This window comes from Aspergillus piperis (genome assembly GCF_003184755.1).
Source record: "Aspergillus piperis CBS 112811 unplaced genomic scaffold BO85scaffold_6, whole genome shotgun sequence".
NCBI classification, from domain to species: domain Eukaryota; kingdom Fungi; phylum Ascomycota; class Eurotiomycetes; order Eurotiales; family Aspergillaceae; genus Aspergillus; species Aspergillus piperis.
Window position 1 is genome coordinate 1057273 of NW_020291596.1, and position 18189 is coordinate 1075461.

General features: G+C 48.5%; 6 protein-coding genes across 6 annotated transcripts; 3 read left to right on the top strand and 3 right to left on the bottom strand.

The window, feature by feature from the left end:
- Positions 1 to 1627: 1627 nt before the first annotated feature.
- On the bottom strand, positions 1628 to 2365 carry BO85DRAFT_519025 (uncharacterized protein; the record flags this gene model as incomplete). The annotated part of the gene is made up of 2 exons (XM_025665012.1): positions 1628 to 2269; positions 2335 to 2365. The coding sequence occupies 2 exons, from the start codon at positions 2363 to 2365 to the stop codon at positions 2103 to 2105; spliced, it is 198 nt and encodes a 65-aa protein (XP_025517125.1). The 3' UTR covers positions 1628 to 2102.
- Positions 2366 to 3294: 929 nt separating this feature from the next.
- BO85DRAFT_265303 (uncharacterized protein) lies at positions 3295 to 4316 on the top strand. Its single transcript, XM_025655048.1, has one exon. The coding sequence runs from the start codon at positions 3406 to 3408 to the stop codon at positions 4015 to 4017; it is 612 nt and encodes a 203-aa protein (XP_025517126.1). The 5' UTR covers positions 3295 to 3405; the 3' UTR covers positions 4018 to 4316.
- Positions 4317 to 4970: 654 nt separating this feature from the next.
- Positions 4971 to 6158, top strand: BO85DRAFT_265292 (Zn(II)2Cys6 transcription factor domain-containing protein). The gene is made up of 3 exons (XM_025655047.1): positions 4971 to 5247; positions 5332 to 5637; positions 5701 to 6158. The coding sequence occupies exons 1-3, from the start codon at positions 5077 to 5079 to the stop codon at positions 6097 to 6099; spliced, it is 876 nt and encodes a 291-aa protein (XP_025517127.1). The 5' UTR covers positions 4971 to 5076; the 3' UTR covers positions 6100 to 6158.
- Positions 6159 to 8020: 1862 nt separating this feature from the next.
- BO85DRAFT_467898 (serine/threonine-protein kinase) lies at positions 8021 to 12334 on the bottom strand (the record flags this gene model as incomplete). The annotated part of the gene is made up of 6 exons (XM_025662220.1): positions 8021 to 8514; positions 8582 to 8887; positions 8941 to 10910; positions 11005 to 11193; positions 11389 to 11733; positions 11781 to 12334. The coding sequence occupies 6 exons, from the start codon at positions 12332 to 12334 to the stop codon at positions 8282 to 8284; spliced, it is 3597 nt and encodes a 1198-aa protein (XP_025517128.1). The 3' UTR covers positions 8021 to 8281.
- Positions 12335 to 13694: 1360 nt separating this feature from the next.
- BO85DRAFT_448164 (nuclear transport factor 2 family protein) lies at positions 13695 to 14644 on the bottom strand. Its single transcript, XM_025659876.1, has 2 exons — positions 14493 to 14644; positions 13695 to 14198 (listed from the first exon to the last, which is right to left on the bottom strand). Exons 1-2 carry the CDS (start codon positions 14570 to 14572, stop codon positions 13805 to 13807), a joined length of 474 nt encoding a protein of 157 aa, XP_025517129.1. The 5' UTR covers positions 14573 to 14644; the 3' UTR covers positions 13695 to 13804.
- A 673-nt stretch (positions 14645 to 15317) lies between these two features.
- Positions 15318 to 18051, top strand: BO85DRAFT_418449 (alpha/beta hydrolase). Its single transcript, XM_025657816.1, has 6 exons — positions 15318 to 15798; positions 15849 to 16038; positions 16091 to 17320; positions 17382 to 17457; positions 17516 to 17576; positions 17643 to 18051. The coding sequence occupies exons 1-6, from the start codon at positions 15583 to 15585 to the stop codon at positions 17859 to 17861; spliced, it is 1992 nt and encodes a 663-aa protein (XP_025517130.1). The 5' UTR covers positions 15318 to 15582; the 3' UTR covers positions 17862 to 18051.
- The last annotated feature ends 138 nt before the right edge of the window (positions 18052 to 18189 follow it).

The following is an 18189-nucleotide window of genomic DNA, read 5'->3' on the forward strand; positions in this document are numbered from 1 at the left end:
TCCTTCCCTAGAAGAAAATTTTATTTATTTTTTTCTAGTCTTCTGATTGTTGCCTGTGCATGTGCGTTGCCGGTCCCTCCTGTAAATCAAGCAAATCAAAGCAGTGTGACCAGGACGAAGTTGTTTGTGGGCCGCTGTGTTGTCGAGTATGTATGCAGCAGCAAGGTCGGCAGTAGTACTGCCGATGATTATTCATTTTCTGCAACCATATTGAAGAAGAACTAGTGATGTGCAGTATTTAGTAGGGTTCCGACAGAGCTTTTGCCATCCACGGGCCGTCAGCCCCTCTTTCTTTAAAAGTTCGGGGCTTCGGGCTTTACCCGGGTGGAGCCAGGATGTCCCTTCCCCGAACTCAGCCTGGATCATTGAACTTATTTGAGGGTGGAATAATGCTGGAAGTGCAAAGTAAGTATGCATGTAGCAACATTATTCAAGCAGTGGTTATCATAAAACCAGGTTGTCTATGGTACATGCTCCAGCATTACTAGTACTGATTGTTGTCCCGTGGAGATTCTAGTAAGCACTATTTCTTACTGAAACCTTAGTAAGGATGATTCTGTCCTTGCTGGCAAATATTCGACGTGGCGTGTGGCCTTGTTCTGAGCCAGTTTGAACTGGCGCCTTGGAGATGCATTGGCTAATAGAAACGATGCCTAGCACCTCCGATATTTTCGAGTAGTGCGCTGCTTCGCATATATGTTGTGGCCGACTTTAGACTGCTTGGTGCTAGTACTGGGTATACACTGGTATTTTTCTGTATGTTTGAAACGGGCGGAGTACTGCCAGCTGTATGTATGGAGTACTTACCTAGTAGTGTACCTAGTACGTAGTAGTAGTGACTACTGCAGTCAGTTCCTATCTTGGTACCAGTCCAAAAGCACAAAGACCCGGCACAAACGCTGTAACTGGGATAGTTTCAACGCCCATTCAGCCATGGCGAAGTGGTCATGTGAATTACAATCCGCAGCGGTGTTTCAATGCCCGCCCAAAGGGTGACAAAACACATATTAACGTGTATAATGTCAAGGTACCCAAAGAAACAGGAGCAAGACACCACAAGCGAAAAGGATAATAAAAAGAAAATATTCGTAAGTAGAAAGAAGATAAAGGCAGAGAAAAATATAATAAATCAAGAGAGATGAGGAAAATGAAAAATCGAAATAGAAAATAAAAACACCCCCCAATGAAAAGAAAAATAGGACACCGTAATAAGTAGAAAACGCGACTAAGCCCCCAAACTGGAGACGGAAGGACTTGAAGCGGTCGGTGGAGTTCCGTCACGGCGCCTTTACCCGTCCCGGCGTACCCTCCCTCCGTCATCAGTCGTCACTTGCGCCTTCTGGCAAACTTACGCCCCTCTTCAGGCTCTAGACGCAACAGGAGTGGCTGTTTGTGCGGTCGCCGGGGCCTGCCAAACGCCCAACCCGAGGGCCTTACAGCGATTCAGCTGATCCCCATGGAACCGTGAATACTTTAGCTGCGTCTTAGGTGAGTCCCCGTCCATGTCTATGGGTCGCTGGCGCGTTGGACAGGGTCCACCTGGTCTGCGGACCGTTCTTCTACGCTATTCCTTTCCATGACCGCTACTCCATCCTTCCACATGTGTTTTTAATTTTATTTTATTTTTCCCCCTCCTCTCTCTTCTTTTTCTTTTCCCCTGCCTTTTTTTTCTTTACACCCACCACATCCTCTCGTCGAGTCAGCAATACTACACCACCACCAGAACACACTGAAATTTCTCAGCTTTATATTTTACTGGAGATGCTCCACACATTCCGTCTTAATCGTTCTATCCTAGTAAATATTGGGAAAAAACAGAAGAAACAAGTACCACCCATAGTATCATTTCCCCCTCTCTCTTCCTCAAAATGGTGGATCGACCAATGACCCTTCCCAAACTGTCTGGTACTATTCATTTGCCCGACGACGGAGCCTGGGTTCCATGGTGATTCTAGCACCCACGACAAATTAATTGCCCGCGTGGTGATTTTCTCCAGCAGAACCAATGATAGTATCCATCATGGAGACTGGTTGAGGACACCATGATACTAGATCGCCTCCGCTTTCTTGTCTTGATTAATACGTACCAGAGTCGCGCGTAGCTAGAACGGGTATGAAAAGTAGTAGGCGCGCCATGATTCCTCGCTCCTCATACCCGCATCGTATCCAGGGACCCAGTCGACCCAAATAACCACCTGTTGCATTCTTTGGAAGTCCCCATCGCGAATCTTCCCGCCTTTCCGCTTCCGCCAGCCGTGGGACTCGTACCCTGCGTCTCGTGTCGTTTTTGACGCGCTTGATCCAACCGTTTTCCTTTTCGCCTCCCGGACGGACCGGCGGACTCGGCGACCCAGAAAGTGTCCATTTTGGTCTCTTCCCGTCGCACTGGGAAATCCTTTTGGGTGATCGGGATAGAGCCGTTCCAGTTAGTCAATCAATCTATTTGTTTTCAAGCTGCACAAGTGGAAATTAGTTCAGAAGAAAAGAAAAGCGCCTCAACTGAGTCATTGCTAAGGGTCGTTTGTGGAATTTAACAAAATGAAAACCCGAGATAACTAGACAATGGGTTATAATTGAAGACTAGGTCTGCTAGAATGTCCCCAAAAATATTGCCTTTTCCGACTTCGTCCTTTACACTGTATTCTTAGTATTACCTAGAATTTAGTAAAAGGTATGGGATGGGGGCATCTGACTTATTCCAATCATGTCTATACATCGACCAGTCTCTTCACTTTGGCAATTTTCCATACTATGTCAGGTCTTAGATTTTTTTAGTACTCAAGTCTCTTCAACTTTCTCGGTCTTTCGATTCGCATAGATAGTAAAGTATTATACAGTATCCCCGTATTTCCAGGACTAACTAGGAAAGGTTCATCCTGTGCCATATGCATCTGTTCCAAATATCGAAGATATGGCTTCCCTGTCATCGCATTGCTTTTTGTTTCCTGCAGAGATCACGTTTGCCTAAGAATCCTGGGCATCGAGATCTACGTGGGCTCATTAATTTCCTTTCTTTCCTTTTTCTGTCTTCACATTAGGCAATAATTGAGGAAAGAGAAGGGTCCCAAGCGGTAAAAGGGCAGACAGGTGTGTACACGCCCTCCCACAGATAGTCGGTTTGCATCTTCAAAACCCCAGCATTTTCGCTACAGCCGTGGATCAACAGGCCCGTCCCTGTCCTCCTCGCAGCTTTGGTTTCTTTGATGTCTGATCATTGATGACAGTTGCATTGCGCTACTGTCAGGCATTGGAGACGCTATTGCGTCTTTCTTTGCTGACAACCACCACCATGCTTATAACAGCCTAGTATCACCTTCTCGGTTCAAAGAGAGAGCCTTTCATAAGCTCTGTAATCCCCTTTCTCTGGGCTGAGGTATCTATCTACCATATGCACTATCTTCCGGTATGTTCAGGTCTTGGTTTCCCGTTTTTGCTACCAGATCTTCCATTGCGCCTCAAGATACTCTGGCTGCGTTTGAAGTGTCTTCTAAATCAATTCGCGAGTTTCCATCGTTAAAATCTATTACAACTTACCAGCCCAGTCTGTTCAGTTTGGCTGATATTACGGGCCATCATCTTTGGAGCCCCTCAGTGCTCAACGCTCACGTCATAACTGAAATCCCCGAGGCTCTCGTTTTCTTCCCTTTTCTATTTTCTTTTTTCGAAAAATCCGAAAAAGAAAAAATAATCAAAAAGGAAAATGAAAAAAGGAATTTCTCTTTCCCCATTTTTTTTATTATTTTCTCAATTTTATTTTATTTTATTTTTCTGGTCCTTATTTTATTTTTTACGCCTTCGCTTTTCCTCTTTGTCCCTTTTTTCCCTTCTATATTTTCCCTTACCTTCCCACCCCCTCCTTACCATCCTTCCCTGACCCTTGCTAAATTTGACCACCGCGACCTCTTAATCGTCTTCCTTCCCTCCACCGCCTCCCTCTTGCCCCCTGGTCTTTTTTCCTTCCCTCCCTCACCTATCCGCGCTCATCTCATTCCTCGGCTTCTTCCATCTGCGGATTAGAACCTCTTTTTGGTTTTCTTTCCCTCTTTTATTTCGCCTCCTCAACTCAACTCACTCACTCCCTTTTCCTGCTTTTTACTCTTCCCCCTCGACTTGGCTCTTCTGCCTCCCTCATTCTGGCTTAAGCGTGACCACGAGGCTATGCTAGCTTCGAAAATCACCCGACGGGAGCTGGAATTGTACTTGAATTGGTCGACTTTCTGACCGGCTTTGACTCCGCATCGACACTACCTGGTCGCCTTACACCGACACCTTTCGCCTCCGTACATACTTTACGTACTTACATACTGCTTACATACATACGGCCGTCCATTCCTTGAGCCATACATACGAGCATACATACAGTCAGACAGTCAGACAGCATCATACATACATACGCTTTGCCCGTGCGGCCCGCGCTCTCCAAGGAACCTTACCATTTCCACCATCCCTGCCTACCTTTTCGCCTGAACGACCCGCGGGACCGTGACTTTCACCTCACATCATCCTGCATCTATTTTCTGGCTTCCCTCCGTCGCCCGTTCCCGTCTTTTTTTTCCCTCTTTCCTTTTTCCTTTTCCTTTTATAAATCAGCTTCTCTGGCACGCTCGCTCTACCAATGTCCGGCAATCCCAACGACCACAACGACCCGAACCGGCAGGGCCCGTACCGCAATCCCAACGATTTCAACGATCCTAATCGGCCGGGACAGTATCCGCCTCCACCGCAATGGAACACTAGTCAACCTGAGCAGCCTGGTGATGGTCAACAACCTCCTCACTATCCACCAACCTCTCAATATCCTGTACGTTGCCCTCTGCTTTCATTTCACGTTGTCGCATATATGCACCATATAATTTATCCTTAATTATCCCTCATATGCCCTCGATCTCCGCCTTGGCCTGCGATGCGGCTCTTTCTCGAGTGTGTTAAACGGTGCGTTGGCTAACCTTGATGCTCTTTTCAACCCATTAGTATCCTCCGGCCTCGTACCCTCCAGCTTCTTACCCCCCAGCTTCCTACCCACCACCAGATCACCAATACCCGTCTGCACCTGGACAGTATCCGCCTCCGCCGAACATGGCAGCTATTCCCCCGCAGTCGCAGGACCCCTACCGCATGGCACCCCCTCCCGGCTCCTACCGCCCCCCAGACATGTACAGCGCACCCCCTCCGCCTCAAGTAGTCTATCAAGCTGCTGCTCCTCGTCAGCGGACTGCCATCGCGTGTCGCTACTGCCGGAGACGGAAGGTACGTTTTGTCAAATGGCTCCCTTTATGGGAGACCCGTATTGTACTCGGTCACAACTGACCCTTTACTTTCTGGAACCAATAGATCCGTTGCTCGGGATTTGAAAGCTCTCAGGATGGACGCTGCAGCAACTGCATCCGCTTCAACCAGGAGTGCATGTTCACGCCAGTCTCATCCCAGGCGCAAGCCTTTGTCCCTGCCCATGCCGCCTACCCTCACCTACGGAATGCCCAGAACCAAGGCCGCGGACCGCCTCCCGGAGGAGTCATGCTCTATGGTGCCCATGGCCAGCCCCTCCCACCACAGCAGCAACCGGAGAGTACACTTCCATCGGTGTACCCCCCTCAATACGCAAACGCTCCTCCTCTCCCCAATGGAGCTCAGGATCATGTGAGTAGCACGAGCTTATTATTGCGATCCAATTGTTTCTCGGGATACTAATCTCCTTAATAGAGACCTGTTGGTCGTCGAGGATCAGGCTCGGGTTTTGAATACCCTGATCCCACTAACCTCGCCCCGGTGACACCCGCTACATCTGCATCTGGCTATCAGACGTATAGTGCGACGAGCCCATACTATCCGCCGCCGCCTCAACATGAGCGACGTACTTCTCCGCAATCGAATTATCCCTATGATGGTCGCCATTCCTCGTCTCCTCACAGCTCCCCGTATCCTCCTGTGAACCCCAATCAGACTCCTCCCCCCACTTCCACCCCGGGGGGTTCAACTCGCGGCGGGCTGAATGTGCGAGACATGTTGAATCCTGGAGAAGGTCAGAATCAGGGCCAAGGCCGCTCTAGCACCGATAGTGACATGCTCAATGCATTGAACCGTCGGGGCCTAGGCCAATAGTTCTCTGCGACTATGCCGACATGACATCCAGCCAACGGGTTGGCTATGATGGGGATTAGGGTGGTTTGACGGATATGAGTTCGAAAGATTATGGAGATGCAGCGGAAGGAGGCACGTTCAAGATCGTCGATGGCTGACGCGCAAAGCTTGTGTGCTGGTCACACGTCCATGTGATAGTCGTGGTAATATCTCATCCCATGCTGCTCTTCTTGCGGCCATTGCCGCACGTTCATTGGGGTACGAAAGAGCAAGATGAAGCGAAGACAATGAATTCATGTGCAATGCCTGGACGGAGATCACATCTTAACAAATCACGCCGACTATTGAAGCGCAACGCAATGCCTTGAGTGAATAGAGGTCCGAGGAAATCAGGATATAAAAACAATTAAAAAGGAGAGGCAAAACTGGAAGTTTTTCAGCTACGAGGTCATGGAAACGAGACGCAAGAGAGTTACGAGCTGCACGATTCAAGTGCGAGGGTGTCTGTCTTGTTGACTATTCTATACGGTCATCTGCGCATGTGGATGTCGATGTTGCAGCGCTCATCCGGCAGCTACAGTGCCTTGACAGTCATCATATCGCGCACTGTTCTTTTCATCATCTACAACATTTCCCTTTCCAAAGACACTGTCACTGGCTATAAACTACTTAGGGCGACCTACTAATAACGATTTTCTTGTTGGTCTTTCCGTTCGTTTTCTTTACCACGTCCAGTTCGAAGCTCCGAGAAACGTCAAGCAAAGTGAAATCTACACTCTGCATCCTTCGATCAGTGACCGCATCTTGGAAACAGGCGGTTATGCTGGGATCACCTGGATGACGAGCTTTGATCGAGAGCTCCATCTGTCGGCAATGTCTGTCTTTGCGTTAGCCATCACGAAACGAATCATTGGTGCGAATATCTGCTGCATTTCCATTTCTTCCGAACAAGATGTGTGATGAGGCTTTCTTTCTTAAATGCTATTGGCGGTGGCTTTGTCTTTTCCATGTGTTTCACTACTTTCGGGAGGCTATCTGTCCTGCGTTCATGCTCTTGTTTCCGAGTTATGTTGTCTGCTCTGAAACGGCTTGTTTTGGGACGGTACTTTGCCATCATTCGCGAAAAAGGAGGTCATTCTGGTTTCAATTTTTGATGTTCTGCTTTTAATCGTATTATACTTGGGAGGCTGTCTGATCAACTTTTACAACTTGCAATCACCATGCGTTCTGTTACATGCGAATTGTTTTGGTGCCTATCTTGATTTGTGCATATTATTCGTTGTGTTTCCGCGTTACCTACCTCATATAGTCAAGTATCAAACACCTACGTATCTTGTTTATTAGGTATCTTCCTGGCCATATACTAAGTAGATCATTGCGCGTCTGCTGTTACAATCGATTGTCCGTAATCCTGTATTGTAACTTGACCACCGGTATTAGCTGGGACCCCCACTAGCCTTGAAGTTTGGGGAGCATAGTTCCAAATAAGCACTTTCAGCTCGACAAGCATTGGGAAAGAAATAAAGAGCTAAGTAGTTATATTAAAGCTAATAGAAATAAAAACAGGTATGTATACAAAGTACTAGCAGCTAAATGGCTGGCTGGCATATAATAAAAGAGAGAATGTGTGATTTTTCTTCTGGGGAATGAATGATTATAGGGCGATTTAGGGACTTAGGGTAGGTATGGAATTGACTAGCGAGGTATTGGTATCAAGAGACTTTAATCCGGTTCGTTTGCTTTGAAAATTCAATTAATGGGATTAACTGGAGACTCGAGTGAATATGGAACGGTAGACGCTGGAGTAGAATACAAAATATAGGATGAAATGGAAATGGAAATGGGAACCACGAAGGAAGGAAATGTTTCAGAAAGAGTGACAGAAGTTAGAAGGGTTAGTCAGATAAGGAAGGAGAATATGATGAATCAAGCGAGTGTTTTTGTTTGGTAGATAATTGGTTGGGAATTCGACCTGATGAGGTCACGATTGGGAAAGAGGGAAGGGGGGAAAGACATTGAGAGATTATGAACATGAAGTCCTGAAAGGGGTTGTTGATTGAGGGTATATGCAGTGATAATTGAAGGGGCCTGGTAGGTGGTTAGAGAAGGCTTGCAAAGTCCATCCAGATGGTCATGATAGTCCAGAAACAGTTTAGGAGAGTAATATGAGGATGGGAATCAAAAGGGTGGGTATTCATCATCTTCAAGAGTTCGGGTAGTCGTCCAGAATTCGAACCATCTCTTTTGCTCGGGCCGGATCTTCCATGAGCATGTGCTGGCCCTTCATGAGGAGGTAGAGAGTGTCGACCACCTTGTGGAAGGATGATGCTGCTCCCCGCTCTTGCTTGAAGCGAACAAGGCTGAGGTTCTCCTGTCGACCTTGTTCTAGGTATGTGCAGAACTCAGCGGAGAATTGGACCGGTCGAAGATTTAGCACTGCAAATCAATGGGTTAGTTGGGCTTCTTTCGTAATGATCTGATCCGTGTGGTCTGGGAGACGTACAGTTGACTTCACCCACGCTTCCGTAGATGACTCGTTTGTCCTTGTCAAGGTAAACCTCCTCCATACCCCATTTCTTCCACTCACGCATTGTCTTATGGATGTATTTCCGAGCTTTGGTGGTCGATGTGTTGAGTGCTATCACTCGAGTAGCAGGCTTGAGTTGAAATACGCGGGCGAACCAGTTCTGGCTCTTTCCTCCACCACGTGGGGGAGGTGGAAGAGGTTTGCCGTCGAATTCGGTGTCTGTTGTGTTACCAGTCTCGATGTTCTCGTGGAGCAAGACATTGGTGTCTGCAGTGTCAAAGCCTGTACTTGGTGATCAGTTTCCTGTTTTAGCTATATGGGTAGACAAAATTAACCTGTATCTTGGTTCTGAGATTCCTTGCTTGCTCGTCTATTCATTAGTCTTCTGAAGAATCCGCCTTTAGGCTTCGTCCGCGACGGCTTTCCATTGAAGTGACTATCTCGCTGGGTGTTGGCCTTCGCTCCTCTCGAGTCACCCTGGTGGTGTCTGATCACAGTCGCTGAACTCGGTTGGATTTGCGGGACGTCGCTAGGATATCTTGTAGTGTGATCCCCTGCCATTTGAGACCTGTTCTGAAACCATGACCATTTCTTATTGTCCGAAGAACGAGTGCCGTTACGTCTGGGCGACCCTGGAGTTTCTTCAATGGGGTCCAGTTCGCAGGGACCCCGATCTTGGCCGGGGTTCAGGGAAGCGAACTTGCGTGTAGATGCTGCAGCCTGGTCTCTCTCAGCATCTGTTGTGCACGCGTCCGGTGTCTCTGGAATGTCTTCGGGAATAGAACTGCGGTTCTTTCGAATATTCAAGTCCTTGGCTGGCCCCATCGACTGCAGAGAACTATGAGGCACCATGCGAACTGTTCTCTTTCCATCGCGGTTGGAGCGGCCAGGATGCTTCTGAGGAGTTGGCAGCACGGCTGTTCCTTGGTCTTCTACTTTGTAACCAGCATTGACTTGAGGGTTGGGTGCAGTTTCCGGGAGTTTGGTTGCTTCTGGTGGCTGCGGGGTTTCACTTGACGACCGGACAGATTGCTCCCTCAGCGCACTGGGATAAGGTATAGCATTCTCCCGCCGCTCTCGTCGTTTCGATTCATCCTGCTCAATTAGACGATCTAGGTGCGCAATGATCGGCTTCAAGTAGCCCGGGATGTTTCCTGAGTCGTCCTTAGTTGAATGCTGGATCAGTTTACGACGAGTTTCAGTAAGCTCTGCAGCCGTGTATGATCGTGGCGACGATGCGGCTGGGGGTGCCGTGCGTGTGGTCGAGTGTCCTTTGGAAGCAAGCTGTTGATGAGACACCTCAAGGCTGGCGATCGACAAGGATGTCGCAGGGGTTTCGGACCCAATGCATGTGCTGGCTGTGCAGTTCGTGGACAGTGAGCTGCCGTTGAAAGCCTCCTCGCATATTTGACTTAGTTCATAGGACACCTTCCGCGCATCGTCTTTCCAAATGATATCGCTATTTCGCACCCTTCTCATCTGAGGGCAATTCCTGACTGTGACACCAGCTCCACGCACAACCGTGGGCTGAGCGGGCAACGAGGGGCTCTCTTGTGCGTCAGAAAATGGATCATCGTCGTAGTCAGAGATGACAGTGCTTTCACTTGCATCAAGCCTGATATTGCGGGCTTTCGGCCGCGGTTGCCTCGCTTTGGTGGATAGTACTGAGCCTTGCGAGCGGTTCCTTTTGTGATGGAAGGATACATTGCGTTTGTAGCTGGCAGAACGCGGCGTTGATGCGACATAAAGAGCCCGACGAGACCCAGATAACGAGGTCTTTGAATGGAACGATTTGACGGAATTGACCTTCATGCGCTTATCACGCATAAGCACGAATGGTGAGCTCGGTGGACACTCGGGCACCTGAGGCACCTGGGGCACCTCGAGATCCGCGTTCTTTGCAGCTGGCTTCGGTTGGGGAGCCGTTTCTGTGGGCTCTTTTACGGTCTTATCAACATCGACAATGAGCCCATTACGGTAGACTGTGATCTTCGCACACTTCGCTTCTCTCGGGGGGTATTTGCCTTGTGGAGACCGGAACGGGTCGTAGCTTCGCGTCGTCGCACAGGACTTTGGCTCTTCATTATATTTGGTCCTTATTCCTGTTTCTTTCACGGGTGGAAATTGCGACCACTTCGCTGAGCTGCCCTTCGCACGTCGAGTTCGGCGACTTGGTGTACGCGGTGCCACTGATATATGGTGATAGTCGCTGGCGGAGTGCTCGAGAGTCTGTCCTTGATAATTCTCCAACTGTTCGTTTCTAAATTTTACCAAAGCATTGTAAAATAGGCGTTGATGGCTCGGACTAGTTGTTCCATCAATCAGCTTCAGGTTCACTCGCTCGGTATCCTCCATGCAGGCGTTACATGTATCATAATCAGGGACATGGCTTGACTTACGTAGGGTCTAAGATCCTCTTCAGTATTGCTTCGGGAGTAGCATCATGCCATAGTGTCTGCAGGTTCCTCAGAAGGTCGATGTCCACGTCTTCCTTGTTTGTAATGGGTGGGCCACAGTCTTCGGGCATAAGCGGCGGTGCAGGACCGATATGATAGTCCACTGCCCCTTGGTAGCGCTTCTCATACTTCCTGATCAGAGGGTGTCTCCATATTTCGCTCATGCTAATTCGATGATCTGGGTTCTTCTCCAATATGCGTATGATCAGGTCTGCGGCTTCACGGCTAATATTTGGAGGAATTTTGAACTCTCCTCGCCTCACCAGCTCTAGTGTGCGGTGGGTGTCATCTCCGTCGAATGGAAGAAAGCCTGTCAGTAATGCATACAATATTATGCCGCAGCTCCATATATCTGCCTTGTCACCAAGATATCTCTTCCCTCCGACGATTTCCGGAGCAGCATAATGTGGACTACCGCAAGACGTGTCAAGCCAACGATGCGATGGCTGAAGAGCGGCCATTCCAAAGTCAGCGAGCTTCACATTGCCCTGCGCATCAAGAAGTATGTTCTCCGGTTTCAGGTCTCGGTGACAGATATTGAAGCGATGGCAATATCCCAGGCCAGCAATTATCTGACAGAATATCCGTACCGCTTCGTCCTCTCGAAGAGGGGCGTTCTCAGAAACGTACTCGAACAATTCGCCCCCTTCAACGAACTCTAATACTAGGTACCTACGTATTGTTAGCCATAACTCCCAGTTGCGTCCAATGTTACCTACAATTCGCCCCGGTTCTCCCAAACATCATAAAGATTGATCACATTTGGGTGTTCGATCAGTTTCATGATGACAACCTCGCGCTCCAGCCCGGATGGGATCTGGCGCGGCCCTATACCTCCGATACGATTGGCCTTCTTATCCATTCCCGCAATACTCGCACTCTGCGTTATGGCGGCGGATTTCTTTGAGACGATCTTGATCGCAGCCAACTGTCCCGTTACTGAGTGCTTCGCCAGTCTCACGCGGCCGCTCACCCCCGTGCCGAGTGTCCTTCCGAGTTGCCATGGTCCCACATGTGTCTTCCTCTTGCCTTGGTTGGTGATTATTGACGCCGCTGACATTACAGAATTGCGATTAGTGCCTGGCTGTGAGCCTGGAGCTGGGCTGCTGCAGTTGACATCTGCATTCTTTGCGGACAGAGGACTTGTCACAATGGACATCGGCACCGGCGATGTCATCTGTTGCTGTGGTTGTCTCGGTGGCTCCTCTCGCTCTGTAATCGGGGCAAGGCATTTGTTTACTCTTGCTGAAGCATCCGTCAAGGGAGTCCGCATTGTGTCGGGAGTAAGAAGAGCTGTATCCCCGTCCATCTGCCCCGTTTATCGATGAAAGAGTCAATCAAACACGCGTCTGCATATAGAAGATCCCCGTATATGCCTCGATTGTTCTATGCTGGGCTGTCATATCGTTAGAAATATTGACGCGTATACATCACGATGAAATAGACTGATACATACAGTTGACAAGCTCTCTCTATAGGTTTGGAGTAGTCACTCACGCGTAGACCTAGGTAACGCGCACGTCGTGCAAACAGCAAATACTTGAGGTTTTTGTTGTTCGAATCGCCTATCGTCTGCTCCTGCTGTTCTGTTAGTACTCTCCTGCCTGTCTGCCCTTTCAGGTCCCCATGTAGTGCTATGAGGGAAAGGTAGTCAACCACAACGTTTGCGGATCAAACCAACTCCAGACTGCTATGGCTAGGTGAGAGGGACATAGGAGTGCAGATGAATCTCCTAGAGTACCGGTAATTTCCTGGAGGCATGCTTTCCTGAGCCATGCTCCGCGGTCAAAGCGAGCAAACATGGTTTTCTCAGCCGGGTTTGCTACATACCACGGCGAGGAGAGTCTGTGGAATGACCATCGAGTGTTTGTTTTGCTCGGAATTCCTCTCCATTCACCCGGGCATCCGGCAATATTGTGTGAAGTACAGTTTGGAATGCGGAAATCAACCCGGGCTAATTATGCTTTCTTGCCAGTACTGCTGACTACAAAAAGTTGACACAAAGGAATCCTCTATCTATCTCATTGATGCGACTCATCTCAGGTAAGTAATTAAAGTGATCATGATGATATTCATTTTTGCAGGCATAATACTTGGATGCCGCATTGACTGATCTTTGATTTTGATCGTGGTATTCAAGGATCCGCAAAACCCATCTTTCCATTAAATTCCCCGGATGTGATCGAAACCCCTAGGCTCATCAAATGCGACGTCATTGCAGACACCGGCGATAAAGAGGTGGCTGGGATCTTTGGCAAGTCAAAGGGACATGCATTCCCCCCTTCGTGGCGTGAAGACAGGGGCTTGCACGCCGCTCGAGTCTGTCGAATACTCCAGACAGGCTTACTTTGCCCCTTGTTTACACTAGGTTTAAGTCGCAAAGATAGGGATAATTGTTGCCCTTCGCTCTTACATTGCGCTTCGGAAAATTACCTGCGGTCTCTGCGTGTGTAGACGCAGGCCACCCGTCCACTGTCTTATCAAATAAATATCTAACAACTGTCGATAAGGACATAACACCTTCTGATATGTTGACAGGTTTTCTTGTCTGACGGGCATCTGAAGAGGAGGACGGAGATGGAATACCACAGTGCTTCTCGGATCCGACATACCATAGGGAGCATCATGAATCGCGATAATTCCAACACTTTGCTTTTCTCTCGGATCCCCTAAATATAGGGATTATTGCTAATGCAGTAAATGACAGCGGCCTTATGATGTGCAGAAAATTAGAGGTAGCCATTCACCAATGTTCCTCTCCAATTTCGACGTCTTCGACATCTACTCCCTCCACAAACCATCTTCCCTCTCCATTTCCATCAGGTCCGATGAGCACATCATTGCCGCTCATCATTCTCTTACACATCTTTCCAGTCTCTCGATCAAAGGTCCAGTCTTCAAGACCATAACACCGCTTCCAACGCAGACCATCATCAATATCTTGATACTCGTACCAAAACTGTACTGCAATGCGGTTATCGGTGAAGGAGAACAACTCCTTTCGCAGCCTATAATTCTCTTCCCTCTTCCACTTCGCAGTCAGGAACTCAACGATTCCCTCTGTTCCGGAGAAGAATGACGTCCGATTGCGCCAGATACATGTTGGCGTATAAGCCTGTGCAACTCGCACGGGATCCCTACATGTAAAGCCCGTTAGAATGCGAGCAAGCAGTAGAGCAGAAACAGTGTGTGAGTTTCAGCAGCTGTCAAGAATGCTGTGGGGTATCAGAGAGAAATGGAATCAAATCAATGCAGGGCGTGAAGAATGGGAGACACGAGGTAAAGGCCTCGATTGGACGCAAGGGATGAAAATCTGAGTTCACGGCAGACTCTAACCCCTCATACCAGCGTCGAAAATGACGACAGCGTGCAAGATACAGGATTCTAGATCTCCCAGAGGGATACATGTCGTGGAGGGAGGGAGTTCTTACTTGGTGTTCCATAGGTTCTGAGCTGCCTTGACCTTCTTCCGAGCCGATTCTTCGGTGAAAGGGGGCTTGATGTCAGCCATCGTATAGTAGTTTATTTTGATATAGAAGTGATGAAGAAAACACAGATCCGTTGGACAGATTTGGGATTATGCAGGAAGCGTGAGATGGTCAGTAGAGCTTATTATTGACTCATTGTACATAAGCCGTTACACGTCACGTGGGGCTAGTGGTCGTTGAGATGTTAGCGCTGCATTAGAGGCTTCCGCTCAGGACGATCAGTAACTGTCATTTCATCAGTGTTTAGATGAAATAATATTGAGTAACTAGTAATATTGTTGTTTATTGGACTCGATCATTTGAGTTCAAATCATTGATGTGGCGACCCGCTCATGTTACTTGGTAATATTAGTTCACTTCTCATAGACCGGATAAGTATATATATTTTGATCACTGCCAGTTAAGCACCGCTACAAAGCACTGTCAGGGAAAATATATAATTAATGTCATGGTTCATGGAATTACTAAGAAACGAGCACCATAAAATGATACACTGCTAATTCTACGAAAACAAAATATAATATTTACCAGTTATCATCGGCTTTGTCGGTTTAACTAAAGTCTGTGGAAGACTACTATCCCCGCACTTGTTGCCTACAGGGATAGCATCCTGCGAGGTACTTACTCATCAGCTTATCAGCCTATCGGTAAAGGTCGCAAGGGAGCGCAAGGCTATTCCAGGTTAGGAAGGCCCGCGGCACAATGCGATCCTTCCAGAGTAGGAAGCTGTCTGGCATGAAGTAGTCGCAGGGCTAAGCCGTGCAGCTACTGAATCTCACCACTCGGACCTGATATTTGCATCCGGCTTACAAGGATATATCATCTCAATATACTCTAGCGGACGGAAACTAGCTACTAGTGCTCTAAGCTGACTCGGCCACTATAAATATGCGGTCTTATGCTCGTCAAGGACAGGCAAATGCTCTGACCGCCAGAAAGTGAGCAGGATTAGCACCGTTGCGACCTCCTCCTCAGAGCGCCATCCTATTAAGCAAGCGGTCTATCATACTATTAGATCCAAGGCATTCATACAATGTCTCTGGATTCAAAACTGCCTGGCCACCGGCCTGGTATGGCAGTAGTGCCATCTAGGCCACACCCTGTCAAAGGAAAAGCCACTCGAATCCTCCTCCTCCTCGCTCTGGTCGCGTTTGTTATTATTCACATATGTGGCGGACTTAACAGAAGCAAGAGCGTTGAACAACAGCTGCCCAGTCCAACTCCCGATAAGTCCTTTGAATGGGAAGATGTAAGTAAATGTATCAGGTTGGGACGTAATGTTCTAATATACGCTATCAGATTACCCCCACCGAACAACTCATATACCATCCATGCTTTGACCATCACGAATGCGCTCGCTTGTCGCTTCCAATGAATTGGAATCGAACGGATGGCGAAGGGTCAAAGATTGCCTTGGCTGTTATCAAAGTTCCTGCAAAGGTACCTGTCACAGATGCGCGATATGGTGGGGCCATTCTTCTGAATCCAGGTATGCAGAGTCACATTACTACTTTACAAAGTTTCTTCTGATTGTAAAATAGGTGGTCCTGGTGGATCCGGAGTGAGCTTGGTCTTCAGATATGGAAAGGCTATCCAGACCATCGTCGACTCCCCAGAATCGCCAAGTGCAGATTCGGCGAGCGGAAAGTATTTTGATGTTGTCAGCTTTGACCCAAGAGGGGTTAATAACACAACACCTAATTTATCCTGCTTTCCTGACTCCGCGACGAGGAAAGCGTGGTTACTGCAGCTAGAGGCAGAGGGTCTACTTGGAAGTTCTGAAGGAGCCTTCGATACTCGATGGGCAAGGTATGAAGCTTTTGGTATGAGCTGCAATCAACAAGGAGTCACAGCGTCAAAGGATGGTGAATGGATAGGAAAATTTATGAATACAGCCCCTGTGGTGGCGGATATGGTTGAACTCGTAGAGCGCCAGGGAGAATGGCGCGAACGAGAAACAGAGCGGCTCCTTTCGACGGATTCGAGTACGTCTCCCGCTGAAGCAAACTCGGACGCGGAGAGAATAAGTCTGCACAATCGCTGGAACAAAGGGGAGGAGAAGCTGCTCTACTGGGGTTTTTCCTATGGGACAATCCTGGGTTCCACGTTTGCAGCCATGCAGCCTCATCGCATACACCGTGCTGTAATAGACGGTGTCTGCAACGCCGATGATTATTATGCGGGCAACTGGCTTACCAACTTACAAGATTCGGATGAAGCATTCGACAAGTTTTTCGAGTATTGCCAAACAGCTGGGCCCTCATCATGTCCGTTCGCGCTGGGCGGAGATCCCGAAGACCTCAAATCTCGTTATGAGCAACTTTTGACCAATCTTACATCGAGCCCTATTGCCGTACCTCCCTCAGGAAACAGGGGACCAGAGATTATAACCTATAGTGACGTGAAGTCATTGGTTGTGCAGGCTCTCTATACTCCTTTGAAGTCGTTCGATCTAGTGGCCCGGTTGTTGACTGAGCTCGAGCAAGGTAACGGCTCTTCCTTCGCTGATCTCAAGTACGAAGCCAAACAATGGCCAGCACCTCCTCCCTGCGATTCCTCCAAACAGTACAAAGTACCTGGCGAGAGCGATCAGGAGGCCTCGAGGAGTATTCTATGCACAGACGGTCCAGGCCTCGACGGAACCACCAAGGAGGAGTTCCGGAGCTACTGGAAGAGGCTCCAGGGACAAAGTAAGGCGGTTGGAGATTTTTGGGCTGAGATTCGCATGTCGTGTGTCAGAATGGAGACGCGGCCTGAGTGGCGCTATGATGGTAAGTCTGAAAAGCACATGTCATCACCGCAATAGAAGCTTACAAGTATGTGTTTTTCAAGGGCCCTTTACAGGCAACACATCGCACCCGTTGCTATTTATCGGAAATACTTATGATCCAGTAACTCCGCTCCGGAAGTAAGTTATGCTCACTCGATCCTGACAGACTTCGAAGCACCAACTGACGCATCCGCAGTGCTCATACTATGGCGCGTGGATTTCCTGAGTCAATAGTGTTAGAGCAGAACTCCATTGGAGTGAGTACTCTTTCCGCCCCTCCCTTCAGACCCATATGCAAAATTACTAACATTCCAATGTCGCAGCATTGCACACTGAGTGGTCCATCATTATGTACCGCGAAAGCAATACGCCAGTATTTCCAGACCGGAGAGCTACCGGGTCCCGGGACTGTTTGCCAGGTAGATGAGCTTCCCTTTCATCTTGCCGGACAGGAGAGAAGCCAGATACTGTCGCCAGGGGACACGGAACTGATGTCCGCATTGCACTCGCTGAGCGAGGTGCGCCATCTGCTAGGCGCGTGAAGAGGGTGAATTATTGCAAGGGAGCGTTGCAGTTATTAATCTTTACATCATAGGAACTGGCTGGAATGCCTTTTATAGCAACTTGCCCTGTATCTCGACCAAGAGCATGAATAACACATTACATCAGCAAAGTCTACATCACCTGCGCTCAATTTAAGAAGTATTACCTAGACTACTTAAATTATTAAGCCAACCTTATCGAAGCATTTGCAGACAAACCCCTGTCCATCGTCAGGGGCAAGACAGGCATTTCTTCTAGAACCCGGAGGATGTATAATCGCGGTGGGGAAGATCATCCCAGACCATTGCCCCAGACTCGCCTACCTTA